Source organism: Schistocerca serialis, chromosome 4 (genome assembly GCF_023864345.2).
Source record: "Schistocerca serialis cubense isolate TAMUIC-IGC-003099 chromosome 4, iqSchSeri2.2, whole genome shotgun sequence".
Taxonomy (NCBI): Eukaryota; Metazoa; Arthropoda; class Insecta; order Orthoptera; family Acrididae; genus Schistocerca; species Schistocerca serialis.
This window is the reverse complement of record NC_064641.1, coordinates 302,646,441-302,666,470: the sequence shown is the minus strand read 5'-3', so window position 1 is coordinate 302,666,470 and position 20,030 is coordinate 302,646,441. Positions and strand designations below refer to the sequence as shown.

Genomic DNA, 20,030 nt, shown 5'->3' with positions numbered 1-20,030 from the left:
GTCTATATCAGTCCACCAAATTTTCAACATTCGTCTGTAGCACCACGTCTCAAATGCATCGATTCTCTTCTGTTCCGGTTTTCCCACAGTCAATGTTTCACTACCATACAATGCTGTACTCCAGACGTACATCCTCAGAAATTTCTTCCTCAAGTTAAGGCCGGTATTTGATATTAGTAGACTTCTCTTGGCCAGAAATGCCTTTTTTGCCATAGCGAGTCTGCTTTTGATGTCCTCCTTGCTCTGTCCGTCATTGGTTATTTTACTGCCTAGGTAGCAGAATCCCTTAACTTCATTGACTTCGTGACCATCAATCCTGATGTTAAGTTTCTCGCTGTTCTCATTTCTACTACTTCTCATTACCTTCGTCTTTCTCTGATTTACTAATAAACCATACTGTGTACTCATTAGACTGTTCATTCCGTTCAGCAGATCATTTAATTCTTCTTCACTTTCACTCAGGATAGCAATGTCATCAGCAAATCGTATCATTGATATCCTTTCACCTTGTATTTTAATTCCACTCCTGAACCTTTCTTTTATTCCCATCATTGCTTCCTCGATGTATAGATTGAAGAGTAGGGGTGAAAGGCTACAGCCTTGTCTTACACCCTTCTTAATACGAGCACTTCGTTCTTGATCGTCCACTCTTAATTATTCCCTCTTGGTTGTTGTACATATTGTATATGACCCGTCTCTCCCTATAGCTTACCTCTACTTTTTTCGGAATCTCAAACAGATTGCACCATTTTATATTGTCGAACGCTTTTTCCAGGTCGACAAATCCTATGAAAGTGTCTTGATTTTTCTTTAGCCTTGCTTCCATTATTAGCCGTAACGTCAGAATTGCCTCTCTCGTCCCTTTACTTTTCCTAAAGCCAAACTGATTGTCACCTAGCGCATTCTCAATTTTCTTTTCCATTCTTCTGTATATTATTCTTGTAAGCAGCTTCGATGCATGAGCTGTTAAGCTGATTGTGCGATAATTCTCGCACTTGTCAGCTCTTGCCGTCTTCGGAATTGTGTGGATGATGCTTTTCCGAAAGTAAGATGGTATGTCGCCAGACTCATATATTCTACAGACCAACGTGAATAGTCGTTTTGTTGCCACTTTCCCCAATGATTTTAGAAATTCTGATAGAATGTTATCTATCCCTTCTGCCTTATTTGACAGTAAGTCCTCAAAAGCTCTTTTAAATTCCGATTCTAATACTGGATCCCCTATCTCTTCTAAATCGACTCCTGTTTCTTCTTCTAACATCAGACAAATCTTCACCCTCATAGAGGCTTTCAATGTATTCTTTCCACCTATATGCTCTCTCCTCTGCGTTTAACAGTGGAATTCCCGTTGCACTCTTAATGTTACCACCGTTGCTTTTAATGTCACCAAAGGTTGTTTTGACTTTCCTGTATGCTGAGTCTGTCCTTCCGACAATCATATCTTTTTCGATGTCTTCACATTTTTCCTGCAGCCATTTCGTCTTAGCTTCGCTGCACTTCCTATTTATTTCATTCCTCAGCGACTTGTATTTCTGTATTCCTGATTTTCCCGGAACATGTTTGTACTTCCTCCTTTCATTAATCAACTGAAGTATTTCTTCTGTTACCCATGGTTTCTTCGCAGCTACCTTCTTTGTACCTATGTTTTCCTTCCCAACTTCTGTGATGGCCCTTTTTAGAGATGTCCATTCCTCTTCAACTGTACTGCCTACTGCGCTATTCCTTATTGCTGTATCTATAGCGTTAGAGAAGTTCAAATGCATCTTGTCATTCCTTAGTACTTCCGTATCCCACTTCTTTGCGTATTGATTCTTCCTAACTAATGTCTTGAACTTCAGCCTACTCTTCATCACAACTATATTGTGATCCGAGTCTATATCTGCTCCTGGGTACGCCTTACAATCCAGTATCTGATTTTGGAATCTGTCTGATCATGATGTAATCTAATTGAAATCTTCCCGTATCTCCCGGCCTTTTCCAAGTATACCTCCTCTTGTGATTCTTGAACAGGGTATTCGCTATTACTAGCTGAAACTTGTTACAGCACTCAATTAGACTTTCTCCTCTTTCATTCCTTGTCCCAAGCCCATATTCTCCTGTAACCTTTTCTTCTACTCCTTCCCCTACAACTGCATTCCAGTCGCCCATGACTATTAGATTTTCGTCCCCCTTTACATACTGCATTACCCTTTCAATACCCTCATACACTTTCTCTATCTGTTCATCTTCAGCTTGCGACGTCTGCGTGTATACCAGAACTATCGTTGTCGGTGTTGGTCTGCTGTCGATTCTGATTAGAACAACCCGTTCACTGAACTGTTCACAGTAACACACCCTCTGCCCTACCTTCCTATTCATAACGAATCCTACACCTGTTATACCATTTTCTGCTGCTGTTGATATTACCCGATACTCATCTGACCAGAAATCCTTGTCTTCCTTCCACTTCACTTCACTGACTCCTACTATATCTAGATTGAGCCTTTGCATTTCCCTTTTCAGATTTTCTAGTGTCCCTATCACGTTCAAGCTACTGACATTCCATGCCCCAACTCGTAGAACATTATCCTTTCGTTGATTATTCAATCTTTTTCTCATGGTAACCTCCCCCTTGGCAGTCCCCTCCCGGAGATCCTAATGGGGGACTATTCCGGAATCTTTTGCCAATGGAGAGATCATCATGACCCTTCTTCAATTACAGGTCACATGTCCTGAGGATACACGTTACGTGTCTTTAATGCAGTGGTTTCCATTGCCTTCTGCATCCTCATGTCATTGATAATTGCTGATTCTTCCGCCTTTAGGGGCAATTTCCCACCCCTAGGACAAGAGAGTGCCCTGAACCTCTATCCGCTCCTCTGCCCTCTTTGACAAGGCCGTTGGCAGAATGAGGCTGACTTCTTATGCCGGAAGTCTTCGGCCGCCAATGCTGATTATTTATCAAAATTTAGGCAGTGGCGGGGATCGAACCCGGGACCGAAGACGTTTTGATTATGAATCAAAGACGCAACCCCTAGACTACGGGTACTTTATATACATTGTACACCTGGAAGTTATTCTCTGGTGTATTAACACATGTTCTATCATCCTGTCTCTTCTTGTCAATGTTTCCCATACGTTTGGAAAAAATCAGACAGTGGAAACATAAGGTTGATGCAATGCAGGAAAATACAGATTGCTACTTACTGTAAAGAAGACACGTCGAGTTGCAGACAGACACAATTGAAACACAGTTACATAAAGCTTTCAGCCTCAGCCTTCATCAGTGAGAGAGAGAGAGAGAGAGAGAGAGAGAGAGAGAGAGAGACCATTCGCACACACAAGCAAGCACACCTCACACACACACGCAACTGCCATCTCCCAGCATCTATGGCCGACATGCACAACATGCAGCTGAACATAACACACTCGATTTCAATGGCTGCTTCACTGCCAGAGCCATCTGGATCCTTCCCTCCATCACCAGCTTTTCTGAGCTGTGCTGATGGGAGAGTTATTCTTACAACACATTCTCCACTCCCGTAATTATCCCAGCCTCAACCTATGGTAACATACTGACCCCGCATTCCCCATCCAACATACACCCCTGCGGGTCCAGGGGTTAGAATAGGCCCGAGGTATTCCTGCCTGTCATAAGAGGTGACTAAAAGGGGTCTCACACTTTCTGGCCCTATGAGTTAAGGTCCCATTCTATGGTTTGACCTGCCACTTTCAAAATTCTACAGAAGTGCAGGCCATATGGGGAAGGATGCCTTACGTGATGCCCAAGTGCCCTTAGATTCGATCTCTTGTCATAGCTTGGCATCCCCACCTGTGATTCAACTATTTGGGCGAGGACACTTTACGGGGTATGTCACCTTCTTCCGTTGTCTCCTGTCCTCCCTCGTCCCCATGACAATATTGGATTTCTCTGCACCCAATATCCAGCACGGTAGCCCGTCCATTGTGGTGGGGCCTTCATGTATCCATTTGGTTGTAACGCCCTGACAACACTGCTGATGCCTGAGCTGTAAACTCCCCACGTGTGCCAAGGAGTAGATGCCTGTCTTCCTGGGGCAACAGGACTCCCAGCAACGGCTATCATGCCAGTTTGCCTTTGCTGTGGCTGGGTGGCGCCCTTGAGGAGAGCCCCTGATTGGAGTTGGTGGCATCAGGGCGGATGAACCGCAATGAAGTGGACTAAGTCATCTCTTGCTGGTGACTGTATGGCACCAGTAGTTTCTAAGAACGGCAAGATAGACTACACTGTCGACAGGTATGACCTTAAATCGTTTCCCTCCCTCGTTACACCATTGGAGGAACGTAGAGCTACAGAACAGAGTGAGTCATATTCGCCTCGGTTTTTAGTCTGCAGCAGAACCGATGGCAGGGTGTATACGAGCTGGGACAACCGGAAGATCCATGAAAAACCTGGGAATGTTTTCATCTGGGAGAAAACGTTGAAAAACCCGGAAATTTTTTAGAATTTCGAGAATTTTTCATTGTTTTAGTTTTCAGTTAATTTTTTTGAATGGTAAGAACCGATGCTCTAACAAAGGATATTACTGTATCCCGCTACTGCAGAATAATACTTCAACAGTAAAACATAAATGAAAGAAAAAAACTAAAATAACTAAAATTGTAAAGGAAATGCAGCATATGCAACGACACACAATGCCCATGCAAAGCGTCTGGCAACAGCAAATTGTGTCAAATGCTTTAAGAAGACTATGCAATGCTTCATAACAACAAATTGCCTCCGATGAGCATGAAGTCACAACTGTTTACATTAGACTCGCTTTAGCAGTTACGAGCGGGCTCATGCGCATGCGCAGTTGAGTCGTATTTGAGTAGTAGATTCTCCCGCTTCTGGCTACAGGAATGTGGCTGTTAGCTGGGCTGTGCAAGCAGTAGCAGCAAGCAGCGAGATGCTACCGGAAAAGGGGGCGCCAAATTCATGTTCTTCAGGAAGCGCCTTGCATCCAGCGGCGTTTGTCTATTGATTATTCATATGATTTTGAAACACTTTCCTGTTGGTTTTTGAACACACTTTAAGTTGATTTCTGAAGGAATCGTGAGTTGATTTCTGAATGCGTGCATAGTGTACGTGATGTCTCTGTCAGGAGAATCCTCATCCCATGTGGAAATAAACTTTCTACAGACAAAAGGGGATGGGGCTATACGAGCTGAGCAGAGTAAAGCCCAACAGATGAATGCCAATCGCTGTCTGATTATGTGGTTGATTTGGGTCTGCGAATGATCAGCGTTTTTATAATTACTAGCAAAATCCATAGATTCAGACTACCAGAATGGAAATAAACGACTGACAGGAATAACAGGTGAGAAAGATTACTTATTATCTTCTCGGTGTATCCAAGAAAGTGAAATTTTGACAGAAAATTTTTGGCCAGATCACAACACTAGTAAGGACCAGTTGCACAGTACCTGGCTAGCAGCTGCTTAAGTTCTATTCTGGAAGTAACGCGGAAAACATGTTGTACGAACACGTAATAATGCCTAACCGGAAAATAAACCTGTGATTCTGGCAGGGTTAGTGGAGTTAATCGGCGAACAAATTTTGACCATGGCAGGAATAGCTACAGAATTGGTGATGACAAGATTGTTTGTTAGAACGAGGAAGGAAGAAACGGGGACATCACACAAATTATGGAAGAATAAGATTATTCCAAACTTATATAAAAATTTCGTAATACTATTTTTCTGTCTCATGCTTGAGAAACTGGTGTGTATGAATGAAATGTGAAACTATTTCCTAACATAAAGCTTTTTTGCTTGTAGTAGGCCTAAGAGGCATTTGATATTGGTGCTTCGTGAATTCTGTCATGTTATAAGAATGGCCATTTGTCCCAAAACAGTCTCGTTTATTTGGTGTGTGTGATACAAAATTGCTGCAATATTAGAAAGGGCTATTTTGTTTTATCTAGCAGACAGTGACAAAATAGATGCAATCAGATCAAGAAACCACACCAGTCTTGGATATTATTTGTGTTAACAGCTTTTTCAGTATTAGATAACGACATACTGATTTTTCATGTAGCGAAACGTTTGACGAACTTTGATGAGGTAATAGATTCTTTTGCAGAAAGGAAAGCACTCCGTGTAAAGCTGTAGCAAGATTACAGAGAGAAAAATGCTAGGAGCTAAGGATTGAAGAAATGTGTACTTTCTTGCTTGTCTCTTGTCTTTATTGGTTTTATGTATCCTATATTTAATTTTATGTCACACAAAACAGCAAGTTATTAGCTAATAGGCAATAAAGAGTGCAAATTTTCTGAAAGAGTTCTTGTTCTCCCGATTGTCAAGCCGGCCGACTGGGAGCAGGAGAGGAACCAGAGGACATTTCAATTTCCACTGTCCTGAATATAGTTTGATGGCATTCATTAGAAAATATACATGTTTCATTTCCACAGAGCGAAATACAGTGACGTGTGATAGAAGAATGCTTTATGAAGAGGTGTGGCACTGCACTTTGGCACACTTAAGACCAAATAATGTGTCTTACATTTCCTCGAACACACATGTTTTATGTTTCACACTTTTCAGAAAGATGTGCGCTACAAGATGAAGATATTTTTGAAAATTAGATTTTTTTTTCAGTATTGTCCTGGTTCGCAAATACCATAGATCTGGATCTGATACGCAGAACAGTCTTGAGTTATAGTGGGTAGTCTCCATGTGACCAGTGTTTACATTTAGTGATTGTGCTGTTTTCTCTTCGTTTACTCTCACGTCAAATGAAAACAAAACGGATATCTGTGGCCGGGAGCTATCAAGTGCATTAAAATACATTCACATAATTTTGGAAAATAAAATCTGAAACTAAAAATTGGACTTTTATTAACCATTTCCGCAGAGGCAGTCAATGTATTTGAAGCGAAATGTTTAATGCCACAGTACTGGCTAGTTTAAACTGTTCGCTGCATTTCAAGTGCACGTTTTCATCTTCTGGCACATATGGCATCATGTCATAATAAAGAACCAAACATAATATAATACTGTACTGGTGCTCCAAGAAAATTTACACCCCGAAAACCACACTGAAAAGCTTAATATCAGGTCAAGTTCTACTCCATTGGGAATCTGGACATACAAATGTGCACTTTAAATATGTACTCTAAATGTGCACATTTTAGTATGGGTCACGAAATTCTGATGCTCTAGGAGTATCCTCTGACGTCTTGTTTCTTTTATGACTAATGTATGATCTTTCAATGTTTTACACATACGTACATATGGGCTTCCTACGTCATGATAGCTGCGCAAGTGCGGTGTCACCTGTTATCTGCGCTCTCTGGCAACTGCTGAAATGGGAAAATATTGTCTTCCCGCTGCACTTTCAGTACCACATGTTGAGACTGCGCAGGTCCACTGCATCCAGGTACTCCATGTGCGCCACCTCCCAATTGCATCAACTGTGGAGGGCACCACTCCCCCTGCTCGCCAGACTGCTCAGTACCCCAAAAGGAGCAGAAAATGATGGAGTACAAGACCCTGAACTGACAGCAGGTGACCGTGAAGCATAACCTGCCTCTCTGCATGCTTCATGCCTTCCCAGCCTCACAGTAACGTCATCCTCCAGTGGAATTGTGTCGGTTTTTTCCACCAACTGGCTGAGATACGGCAACTGTTAAGCTTTACTCAGACGCTAAATGTAAATTCGAAAAATTATGCCCCATTCGGTTGATGCTGACATACGCTGCAGCTACATCACCATCACCGTCCCGAGTGCCAGTGGTTCCTCACTTTGTGCCATGAACAGTGGGCCCTCCAGGCAACCAGAATACATCTGCCTCCTTGATGGTAGGGGGCAAATCTTCCTCCGTTGCTCCCAAATCACCTACCGAACACTTGGCGGAGCACTTTGCTCGAGCCTCTGCATCAGAGAATAACTCGCCAGCCTTTCGCACACTCAAACGGCGGCAGGAAGGGAACATCCTCTCATTTACTACACGCTGCAGTGAATCCTATAACGCCCCATTTACAGAGTGGGAGCTCCTCAGTGCCCTTGCACATTGCCCCGAAACAGCTCCTGGGCCTGATCACATCCACAGCCAGATGATTAAACATCCCTCATCTGACTACAAGCGACATCTTCTCGTCATCTTCAACTGGATCTGGTGCAATGGTATCTTTCCATCGCAGTGGTGGGAGAGCACCATCATTCTGGTGCTCAAACCCAATAAAAACCAGCTTGATGTGGATAGCTATCGGCCCATCAGCGTCACCAACATTCTTTGTATGCTGCTAGAATGTATGGTATGTCGGCAGTTGGGTTGGGTCCTGGAGTCACGTGGCTTACTGGCTCCGTCAGGACGGCTAGCAACGGGAGCTTTTAGGATGAGTCCAGTGACCAACATCCTTGCGGAGGCTGGAGTCCCTCCATTGCAGGTCAGGCATGCACAACTGCTCCCCAAGTACATTGCACACATTCTTAGTTCTCCTGCGCATACAAATTACCGTCTCCTTTTCCCACCCATGGCGGTTCATATCCTGCATCGGCAGCCAATGTCTGGGCTTACGATTCCAGTTCACGTCCGATCCCTTGTATCTGAACTGGAGTCCTTGCCTTTACCATGTATACTCGAGGTCCAGTTGCATACATCTCCATGGTGTACACCTAGGCTGCAACTTCACCTGGACCGTTCACATAGCCCAAAAGACTCAGTTTACCCTGTGGCTCTCCGCTGTCACTTCATCTCGATTCTTGACATGTACTGAGGCCATGAAGTGGTTTACACTGACGGCTCAATGGCTGATGGTCACGTCGGCTTCCCGTGTGCCCATGTAGGACATATTGGACAGCATTCCTTGCCTGATGGCTCCAGTGTTTTCACTGCAGGACTGGTAGCTATATCTCATGCTCTTGAGCACATCCATTCATGCCCTGGGGATTCGTTTCTTCTGTGTAATGACTCCTTGAGCTGCCTACAAGCTATCAACCAGTGCTACCCTCGTCATCCTTTCGTAGTGACCATCCAGGAGTCCATCTATGCCCTGGAATGGTCCGGTCGTTCAGTGGTGTTTGTGTGGACCCCAGGATACATCGGAATCCTAGACAACAAACTTGCTGTGACAGGCTGACCAAACAGACTACACAGAAATCGCTTATGGAGATCAGCATTCCAATAACTGACCTGCGTTCGTTTTTACGTCAACAGGTTTTCAGGCTTAGGGAGACGGAATGGCATAGTCTCAGTATGCACAACAAACTGCGTGCCATTAAGGAGACTACGAATGTGTGGCAGTCCTCCATGCGGGCCTCTCGCAGGGACTTGGTAGTTCTCTGCTGGCTCCGAATTGGCCACGCTTGGGCGATCCACGGCTACCTCCTGTGCCATGAAGTCCCGCCTCAGTGTTGACGCGGTGCCCGGATGACAGCGGGTGCTCTGTCCCACTTTGAGTGCTTTGTTACAAAATCTTTGGTTACCGGGCTCATTGACGCAAATTTTATCAGACAACGTGTCTCGGCTGATTTAGTTTTACATTTTATTCATGATGATGGGTTTTATCATTTGATCTAAATTTTAGCGCATTTCCTTTGTCTCGCTGTGCCCTCCACCCTAGTGCTTTTAGGGTGGGGGTTTTAATGTGGTGCAGAGTGGCTGGCTTCTCATTTTTATTCTCATGGTCAGCCAGCCATGGTAATCTGTTTTGTCGTTTTAATCTCTTCTACCTGTTTCTTGCGTTTCTGTGGTTTTCTTCTCCCCTTTTTTCCATGTAAGTGTTTGTTGCCCTTCCATCGCTCTTGTCCTTTTTTCCTTTTTTATGTTGTCAGTCTTGCTTGTTTTATTCTCACCCATGTGGCATTCTGTTATTCGGAACAAGAGACTGATGACGTAGCAGCTTGGTCCTTTCCCCCCCCCCTCTTTTAAACAAAACAAATAACCAACCAACCCATCCAACAGTTTCCACCCCCACTGTCCTATCATCTCCTCCTCCTCCTCCCCATTCTCATCCCCACCCCCCTGCCCACGTTTATTTGCAGCCCTCTGCCAATGCATATGCCCATCTTTCTCTGCTGCTCTCCTTTTTTGTTCCTTTTTCCCTGCCTCCGTGCCCGCTATCTCGTGACGCTGCACGTGTAGACAGTCTAGTCCTTGCACACTCCACCAGAGAACATTCGTCTCACTCCACCCATACACTACTATCCCTTCCACATCCCCGCCCTCTCCAGATTGCTGCTTACGTCCAATGTGATAGTTCAATTCTGACCAGAGATGCTGGCGTTGGCAGTTGTGTGTGCATGAGGTGTTCTAGCTTGTTTTTAACTGTGCCTGTCTGCGACTTGGATAGTCTTCTTTATGGTAGGTAGCAATCTGTCTCTTCCTGCATTGTTGATTTCCCATATGTTTCTCTCCTCACCGATTCTGTCGAAAACTTTCTCATTTCTTGGCATTCAACTTAATTATGAATATTCTTCTATAGGACCACATCTCAAATGCTTAATTCTCTTTTCCGATTTGCCCGCAGTCCCTTATTCAGTTCCATACAATGATGGCTCCAAATGTACATGTTCATAAATTTTTTCCTCAAATTAAGGTCTATGTTTGATACATGCCAGGAATGTCCTCTTTGTCTTCTTATGTCTGCTGCAACCGTCATGTGTTATTTTGCTTCCAAGAAAGCACGATTGCTTCAGTTTTTCTACTTAATGGTCGTCTACTTGAAGGTAAATGTCTCACTAATCTCATTTCTGCTACTCTTCACTTCTTTAATTTTTCTCCAGTTCACTCTCACAAGGGGAGGCCGCCAATTGTGAAATTCAGATTCGATTCATACTGCACATAATAAAAGCTCATGGCCTGAGGTGTAATGTGGCAAAGCACCAAGATGCATTTCTCAGCCGTTGTCGAGAAAATCGACAGTTAAAAGAAACCGTTGCGGTGAAATACTCTCTACGATTAACGATTTTCTGCAGCGTCATAGCGCAGCGGTTCGTAATCCAAAGGTCGCCGGATCGAATCTCTCGCCATGCAATATCTTTTTATTATTAGTTTTTTGCAATATATATATATATATATATATATATATATATATATATATATATAATTTTTTTTTAATGAATTGCTTATGCATGTTGGTGAAGGCGGATCGCTCTCCAATAGTACCGCCTCCATTTTTCCGTTTGTTTAACAGGGTCCCGTCCGCACTGACTTTCGATGGTGTTATAAGTTGCGCTAGGGACCGCATCTACCTTCTTTCGAAGTTAGCAGGCAACTACGCTGTTATGGGGCGGCTCGTTTCGGCCCATTCAACATCTGTCCTTCAAGTGTAACGAGCGAGTAACGGAGTTTATATTTCATACCTGCCACAGCAAGTTTGTGTTCGTGGGGTCTCTATTCTAATTCGAACGTTTGACTTACGCTATACGTATTCGTTTCTATGTCTTCTGTTAACTATACGTGGTTAACATTATGAAGACAATTAATAACATTTGTGAAATACAACTTTGTTTGCGGAAAACATAATGATGTTCGAAGTCGCCAGTTTTTCCACGACAAAACGACTTTCAACAACTTATTATAAGCATAATTGAAAAGTTGCATGGAGCGAGATTCGATCCGGCGAGCTTCGGATTTCGAACTCAAGCGCTTACTGCTGCACCACCACGCTGTAGAAAATTGCTAATCGTAGAGAGTATTTCACCACAACGGTTTCTTTTAACTGTCGATTTTCTCGAGAACGGCTGAGAAGTGCATCTTGGTGCTTTGCCACATTACACCTCTGGCCATGAGCTTTTATTATGCGCAGTATGAATCGGATCTGAATTTCACAATTGGCAGCCTCCCCTTGTCAGTCTCTCTCTTTCAGTATATCCTGCAAGTCTTTATTGCTTTAACTGAGAATAGAAATGCCATTTGCAAATCTTATCGTTGATATACTACCAATCATTACTAATATATAAATCACTCACTTCTGCCAAATATCTTTCAACTTTTTGGCATTGGTGTCGTACCTACGACCACTCGACTACATTTTTTGTGGATCTGCTCTGTGCAATCGTGCATGGTGCTGCACCTCGTAACGTGGACATGGCTTAATGTTTGCACTCTCACTGCACTAAAATTTATTTAATACATTTCCCAAAATTGCTTTAATTTATCAACACCCATTATCCAATGTACAAAAATTGCTTGCTTTTTGATGTTGAAAGCACAATTAAATTAGCTTGAAGTGATGTTACTAATGTTCCTTATGGTCTAAGAGTTATCTAAGACTTACAGCAACAGAAGCAAATAATTTATTTTTCTGTCTTATCTTGTTCTTGTTACAGATGGTTTCCATAAAGTTGTGTCAATTGAAAGTGGTGGTTTGAAAGTTGATAAAGACGAGATGGAATTTGCACATCAGTGTTTCCTAATGGGTCATCCTTACCTGTTGGAGCACATTAAAAGGAAGGTAGGTACATTATTTTTAGAATAATTGTGTTTAGAATAGATCACTATACTCAATTGAGTCAGGAATTGAAAAAAATAAAACTAAGGCTTGTACTGCTTTTGCTTTATACTTGCTTCTTCTGTGACTGAATTGCATATGGATGAATTAGAAGTAGATTCAGAAGCTGAAGGCATAGTGAAGAAATCACATTGATGAATTACAAATAAGGCAATGTAATTTTTTTTTTTGTTTTCTGGCCATTCTCCCTCACTTGAAAAAAGATATATATGAAGGTGACGTGAAAGACTGAGTCTTGGAACTCGTCTTGATCAAGAATTCCGGAAGGGTAGCAGTTTTATTGGTTTAACAACCACTTACATATGTTTCACTTTCATTTCTTCGTGTAGCAGCAGCTTACAGTGTAATTTAATTTCTCATTTATTTATCCGTAAATTCGTCAGGTTCTGTGAGAACATAGATAGCCAGAGTTATGTGGAATGAGTCACTACATGATTCACGGAAAACTGATTAAATTTAAAAGTAATGGAGAGGACTATAAAAATTAGAGAAATAAACATTTACTGTACTGTATACAGCAGTACTTCACCATACAAGGCTCTCAATTACTGCAACAAATACCTGTCCACAATAAAATTAGTGTGCCAAAGGAGGCCTTTACACGTAGTTCAAAATATAACAGTATTATGAAAAGAATAGTTACTACTCACCATACAGCATATATACTGAGTTGCAGATTGGCACAACAAAAAGACAATCAGAAAGTGAGCTTTCACCCAATAAGTCCTTCATTGAAAATAGACTACATACACACTCACATAAACATAACATGCCCCTCCCCCCCCCCCCCCCACCACACACACACACACACACACACACACACACACACACACACACACAGTCTGTAGCTGGCAAAGCCAGACTGAGCAGCAGCACATGATGTGAGAGTTAACCGGGGGGGGGGGGGGGGGGGGGAGGAGGAGGAGGAGGAGGAGGAGGAGGAGGAGGAGGTAGAAATGGTAAAGTAGTGCTGCTTGTGGGAGCGTACAGGGATGAGGTGGAGCGAGGGTGGGACAGCTGGGTGCATTCGGAAGGTTAGACGGAAGGGGGGGGGGGGTAGCAGAAAAGGAGAGAAGTAAACAGACTGAGCGTCTGTTGGTGGAATAGAGGGCTGTGTAGTGCTGGAATGGGAAGAGGGAATGGGGTAGAAGGGTAAGGAAAATGACTAACGGAGGTTGAGGCCAGGAGGGTTACGGGAACATGGGATTTACTGCAGTAAGAGTTCCCACCTGTGCAAATTAGAAAAGCTGGTGCTGGTGGGAAAGATCCAGATGGTGCAAGCTGTGAAGCAGTCATTGAGATGAAAAATGTTTTTCATTGTCTCCAACTCCTACCTACACCCAACACTTGGTTGCCTCTCCCATCATGCACTGCTACTTGCAGTCTGGCTTGTCGGTGTGTGTGTGTGTGTGTGTGTGTGTGTGTGTGTGTGTTTTCCAGTTTCTATGAAGGTTTTGTTGGCTGAATGCTCACTTTCTGACAGTCTTTTTGTTTGCCTATTTGTAGTTCAGCATCCCCACTGTATGGTGAGTAGCAACTATCCTTTTCTTAATATTGTTACACTTCATCCTGGATTTTCCCATGTTTGATAGTTCAAAATATGTGATTTGTGTTGAATTTGGTATAATTAGAAGACAACCAGTAGACTGAACACAACTTTATTCCACAGGAGCGTGGCTTTTTTAAAGTATGCCCACACATCACTGCATTCCTTCTTTGTTAGGGTGGTCATGGGTTATTGAGACATCCATGCTGTCCTCATTTGCTGGTCCCTGGCTAAGGTGGCATGCTGCAACGGGAGCATATGGCCGGAAGTGCTTTGGGTGCAGACACATTCTGCACACATCTTCCCATGTCAAATCATATGGCAACACCAGGGCACCTAGGTTGTTTCCATGTTGACCTCAGACATCGGCTCTGGCGATAGTGCTCATGATGCTGATGTTACAGAAAAACCGTCAACCATCTGCTGTTTGGCAATATCAATGTGGAAACAAAGCAATTCCTCCTGATCAAATCCTGGATCCGGGGCGGGCTCTGAAGGTGGTCACACACACACACACACACACACACACACACACACACACACAACTGAGGTGCCATGTGTGGAGGATACAGCACTGCCGAATGTGCAACCATTTAAAAGTAAGTGTATGCGTCACTGCAATTGTCATTCAAATTTTTCATTTCTGCTGGAAGTATGTTGAAAGCAAAACCTGCAGAATAGTACATACCTTTATAAACAGTGGTTGAAGAAGTGTCGTCAAGGTGTTTATCATTTCTCTGGCCAGTGTTTATTGTTTGAGTTTTGCAGTTACTTTTGAATGAATCTATATTATTTACCATAGTAATTCACAAAAATATTAAGAACTTCAAAAGTGCAAGTGCTTGTTAGTACAAGGCACTATTGTTTTCATAATAAACAGAAACTTCCTTCTCTGAGTGGTTTGTTAACTTGCATCAAAAATGGAGTGTTTGAATATTATTTCTTGACACAATATATACAACAAAATGAAAGAATGAAATTCATAATAATGTTTTGTAGTAGTCTAAAGGTGCTGTGTGAAGCTGTGAAGAGCAGACAGGAACTAACTGGAAGTTCACTGTGTGTATTTAATTTTTGTTACAATTTTTTTAAATGCTGTAATTATTGATTGTTATCGGCTGGCAATATATTATTTACAGATACCTGTTAACAAAACAGAAGATGGCCGTTCGGGAACAAAGCCAGAACTTGTAAATAAGGTTTTAAATGAAGTAAAAAATATGAAAGGACGTCAGGACACTTTGGATTCTCAACTTGCTGCAATGAAAAGAGAAAATGAAGTTCTGTGGAGGGAAGTGGCTGTATTAAGACAAAAACACATGAAACAGCAACAAATTGTGAACAAGGTTGGAGATTACGGATGTAAGCTTTACGTAAAGCTCAAGGTCATTTGTACATACACTTACATGTGTCTGTCGCTTACAGTTAATTCAATTCCTCGTATCAATGGTGCAGTCATCACGAAATGGAGGCATTGGAGTGAAGAGGCATTACCCCCTTATGCTCAATGATATCACAAATCGACCAAGCAAGTCACCCAAGCTGAGTGAAGACACTTCAGAAATGAATTCTGTTACAGTAAGTGTGCCACTGAAAAATTCTGTCTTCTGCTAGCATATCTTTGTAGTACTTATGGTTCTTTTATGTAGGATAATCACTCTCCTACTGGGCCAGTCATTCATGAATTAGATCCAACAGAACTGCTGGACGACTGTGGAACAGTTACGGAAGAGATGCCTAACAATGATTTCCTAGCATCAAAGTAAGTGTTCAGTTTTCCAAACTTGTGTATATTTTTGACTGCATATAATATTGAGTTTCATAGAAGCTAATAATTTCAGTCTATACAGTGCTGAAATTGGTGAAGTGCGTAGTCCAGCATCTCCTGCAGAGAAAACTCAGAACACGAGAAACTCTACATTGGAAGATCCTGATGTACTGTTAGAACTGGCTGAAGAATATCCATTAAATCCAGAAATTCTTATATCAGTTTCTGAAACAGATAATTTGACAGAAAATGTATCAAAAACACAGAAATCAAAAGTGAAAATAGAAAGTTCAAAGGCAAAGAAGCGCAAAAGTAAACTGCTGAATAATCTTAAACATAAAACTGTACCTCAGAAGAAATATCAACTTGACAGGTAAGCACATCAATACACCACAAATGAAAATATCAGACAAGGTTTTTTTTCTTCTAAAGAATGTCTTTTTTTTGTGCCATGAGTAGTAAAGGTAGTGTTGTTAAAATGATGTTTTTCATGTTTGATAATACTTGCAGTTACAAAAACTTGTAGTAAGGCTTCATATTAGTACCGAAATTTGACCACACACTATCTATCGTAAATAAGGGAGAAATACAAGCCAACATACACCTCAGATATGTAGCAAGAATGTTGAGGCTCAGTGTACACTGACAGAAGAAGGGATGAGTTCAAATGTTCAGAGCTAGGGGATTCTCTTGTCCGCTAAAGTCTCAAGAAAATTTGTAGGCTTTCAGGGCCAGAGTTTATCTCATCTTGTAAAATATTGTAAAAGGTTTTGACTGAGATAGTGAAGTCCTCCACTAACTACAATGATGGTTTAAGGAATCCATTATCGTGGCTGCCAGCAGTAGCTAGTGAACGAATAGACTGAGCTCAAGAGGTAGCCACAAACACTTCTGTGGAAGATACACAAGAAACTGACCATATCCTAACTGCCACCAGACACCATGGGAACAATAAAATCCACATCTGGATTACCATAGAGATCATCAGTTTTCTTCCTCTCCAACTCCAGCATCCAGTCATGTGTGAATCTTATACACTGCAGAGCCGGAGTTTTTGTTTTATAAGGCAATGAATGGTGGCATTGAAGAAATGTGCCTCATTTCTTTGAAGTGTATTTTTCAGTGATTATCTACGGTAATTATTTCTTTTAGCCTTAGTCTTTATCTTAAGAGTGATCATAGTTTATTTTATTCTTCAGGTCCATTACACTGGAGAGAGTTAATGACAAAGTAAACTCCTACGTATATGAAAATAGTGGGAAGACAATACCAAAAAGTGGAACAGATGACATTGAGATATCTTTGGTGGCTGCAAATGATGCTGCTATTTCTGCTATTAGTAATGCAGCAGCAGCTGCTGCAGCAGTAGCAAAGACTGAGACTGATACATTAGGATCATCAGATTGCAAAACATTTGTTCCAAGTGAGCCTTTGAATATTGACAAAGTGCCACCATCCAGTGCTTCAAATGGAGAAGCGAACTTGACTCTTGCATGTGCTGGCAACAATGCATCTGAGAATTTTATTAACAGGTGCGGTTATTTTGAGTTACTTGCAAATTTTTTTTTTTTTTATTTCTAATATAATTTATTCATGTTAAGCTCCTGTATTTCCAGTAGCTTTTTATATTTGTAAATTCACAAGGAGCATTCTAGCCTCTTCCAGTAATTACAGATACTGAAAATGCAATTATGTGACTTTAATTATTTGTGGCAGTGTAAATAAATTCTTTTCCTTATTTTTTTAATTAAAAAATTGTGATAGTGTAGTTTTCATTCAGTTTCAGCATAAGTAATATGTAAATACAAAGTTTCTCTCTTCTGGCTTATACTGTGTGAGCTGGTACAGTTGTTATGTTATGGAATTGCATCTTTCCAGTCATCCTAATTTAGTTTTTTTCATATAAACCATCACACATAAGTACTGGAATGCATCCTTTGTTTAGGCTGTGACTGATTCTTTCCACTCATCTCTGCTCTTAAGACCTTATGTCCAAGAGGCATTTTTTTTTTTTTTTAATCTGAAAAGAAACACGCAATTTTGTATATATTTCAGGTACAAATTGGTAGGACAGAATGGACAGTGGGAAATAGATGTTTCAAGAACTTATGTGAAAAGCACTGCTGAAAATGTGTTTGCTATTGTGTGAAAAAAATATTCTTTGTTTCATGTTAATGCTCTTGAAAGCAACCACTTCTTTAATTGAAAAGATATCGTTCTATTATTTACCAGTTGGTACCTTCCATGACTCTGTAGCTAATGCTCACCACTTAGTCCCAAAGAATCATTAAAATAATAATGAACCAGTGGTTTTTCTGACAAGTGAGAGGACATAGTAATTGATATTTAGGCAGCTATAAAGTGATGGTAGAAGATTTTGACTTTAAGATATTGTGTATTTTCTGCATAGTATTAGGGCAGAGTGCGTAGTGGAACTTTGAACTGTTATAGGAAAGAGGCCATACTCTAATACTGTTCCAAACCATCAGATGAATATGTTTAACAATGAAAATAATCAATTATGATAATATAATATAAACATATAGATAAAAAAATCTACTCACCAAGTGGCGGCAAGGGAACATGCACACAAAAGGATTTAACTTTGGAGCCAGTGGCTCCTTCTTCTGGCAAGAAGAGTTGGAAGGGAAGGAAGAGGGGTGAAGGAAAAGGACTGGAGAGGTTTAGGGAAAGGGGTACAGTTCAGAAAAGTCACCCAGAACCCCGGGTCAGGGGAGACTTACTGGGTGGGATGAGAAGGAAAGACTGTTTGATACAGATTCTACATTTAAGAGTTATCAGTGTCAAAATAGCAGCAGTAGTGGATGAGTGATTAGAATGCCACAGTCTTCATCAGGTGCAGAAATCTCGCCCACTTTCACACAAGCACAATACATAGGCAGTGGTGAGGGAAGATGCTGGTACTGCCTGTAGTAACGGCTATGGATGTAGTGGCGATCGACTAGGGCTGTTAGATGCAACTGTGCTGATGGGAGCGGGGGGGGGGGGGGGGGGGGGGAGATTGGATGAGGGAGAAAGAGGAGAGGAGAGGAGAGAAGTAAAGAAGGGGAACTACTATGCAGGATAGATGGCATGTGTGTTACTGGATTGGGAGCAGGGAAGGGAATAAGCAGGTGAAGGACACACAATGCCTGAGGTTGAAACTGGTTATGCGAATGAATGATATTGTGAAGAGAGAGTTCCCTCTTGCACAGTTCAAACGAGTTGGTGTCCGTGGGAAAAATTCAGGTGGCGCAGGCTGTCTGAAGCAGTTGTTAACATGAAGTACAACGTGTTGAGAGGCATGCTGAGTAGGTGGGTCGTCCAGCCGTCTCTTGGCCACAGTTTGACGATAGCCATTCATGTGGACAGGCAGCTTGTTCGTTGTCATACCCATGTAGAATGTAGCACAGTGGTTGTAGCTAAGTTGGTAGATCACATGGCTGCTTTCACAGATGACCCTGCCTTTAGTTGGTTGTGAGGGGGTGTGGGATACCTGCAACAGGGCTGGGAGATGCCTGTCAGGGCTGAAGGTGGTGGTGGTGGTGGTGGTGGTGGTGGTGGTGGTGGTGGTATGTACGTACGATGTGTGGAACAGATCGTGCACCTAGGTCTGTTACAGGGGTATGAGCCATGAGGCAATGAGTTGAAAGCAGGGTTAGTGTAGAGACAGACAGTGAGATTGTTTAGGTTGTGTGGACAGTAGAAGACCATCATGGGAAGGGTGGGGAGTATAGTGGGGATGATATTCCTCATTTCACGTCATGTGTACTAATTTTCTCTGTTAGCTCAAACCATTCCTCTTTCCTCAACAATGTCTACAGTTTTGGAACTGCTTGTGTTAATTCCTTTACATCCATTTCTAATATCTTTGAAAGCGACATGACACAGCGTTTAGTACACAGATGTCACTTTCAGGAGAAGTGGGGGTTCAAATCCCTCTAAACATCCGATTTATTGGTTTCTGATTATGTGGTTTCTGTAAATTAATTATATTGAATATTTAAATGTTTTATTTGGAAGAGAGAAAGTCACAAAGTCAATTTCCTTCCCCACCTGAACCTCTGATCTATATTTAATGACCTTTATTTATAGCCTAATTTTGTTGTATTGTGGGAACTCATTTATCGGGATCTGATTGACCCATAGCATTTTCCTTAATAGGGCAGTAACTGGACAGTGTTTGATTGATACTCAAGATCAATAGTGGCAACAATATATGCCCAGAATCATTAAATTTAAGTTCACCCAGTCACCTTA

At 41.9% G+C, this 20,030-nt stretch overlaps 1 protein-coding gene across 5 annotated transcripts in view; it reads left to right on the top strand.

The window, feature by feature from the left end:
- Window positions 1-20,030, top strand: part of LOC126473952 (heat shock factor protein) — a 160,885-nt gene that overhangs the window by 65,715 nt on the left and 75,140 nt on the right. For 4 of the 5 annotated variants that reach the window (XM_050101318.1, XM_050101316.1, XM_050101317.1 and 1 more), the window contains exons 3-8: window positions 12,275-12,399; window positions 15,142-15,348; window positions 15,428-15,580; window positions 15,652-15,764; window positions 15,844-16,143; window positions 16,970-17,302. In XM_050101318.1, the coding sequence (XP_049957275.1) occupies window positions 12,275-12,399; window positions 15,142-15,348; window positions 15,428-15,580; window positions 15,652-15,764; window positions 15,844-16,143; window positions 16,970-17,302 (1,231 nt within the window). The remainder of the gene's footprint in view (window positions 1-12,274; window positions 12,400-15,141; window positions 15,349-15,427; window positions 15,581-15,651; window positions 15,765-15,843; window positions 16,144-16,969; window positions 17,303-20,030) is intronic. The other variant, XM_050101315.1, reaches the window with a different exon arrangement.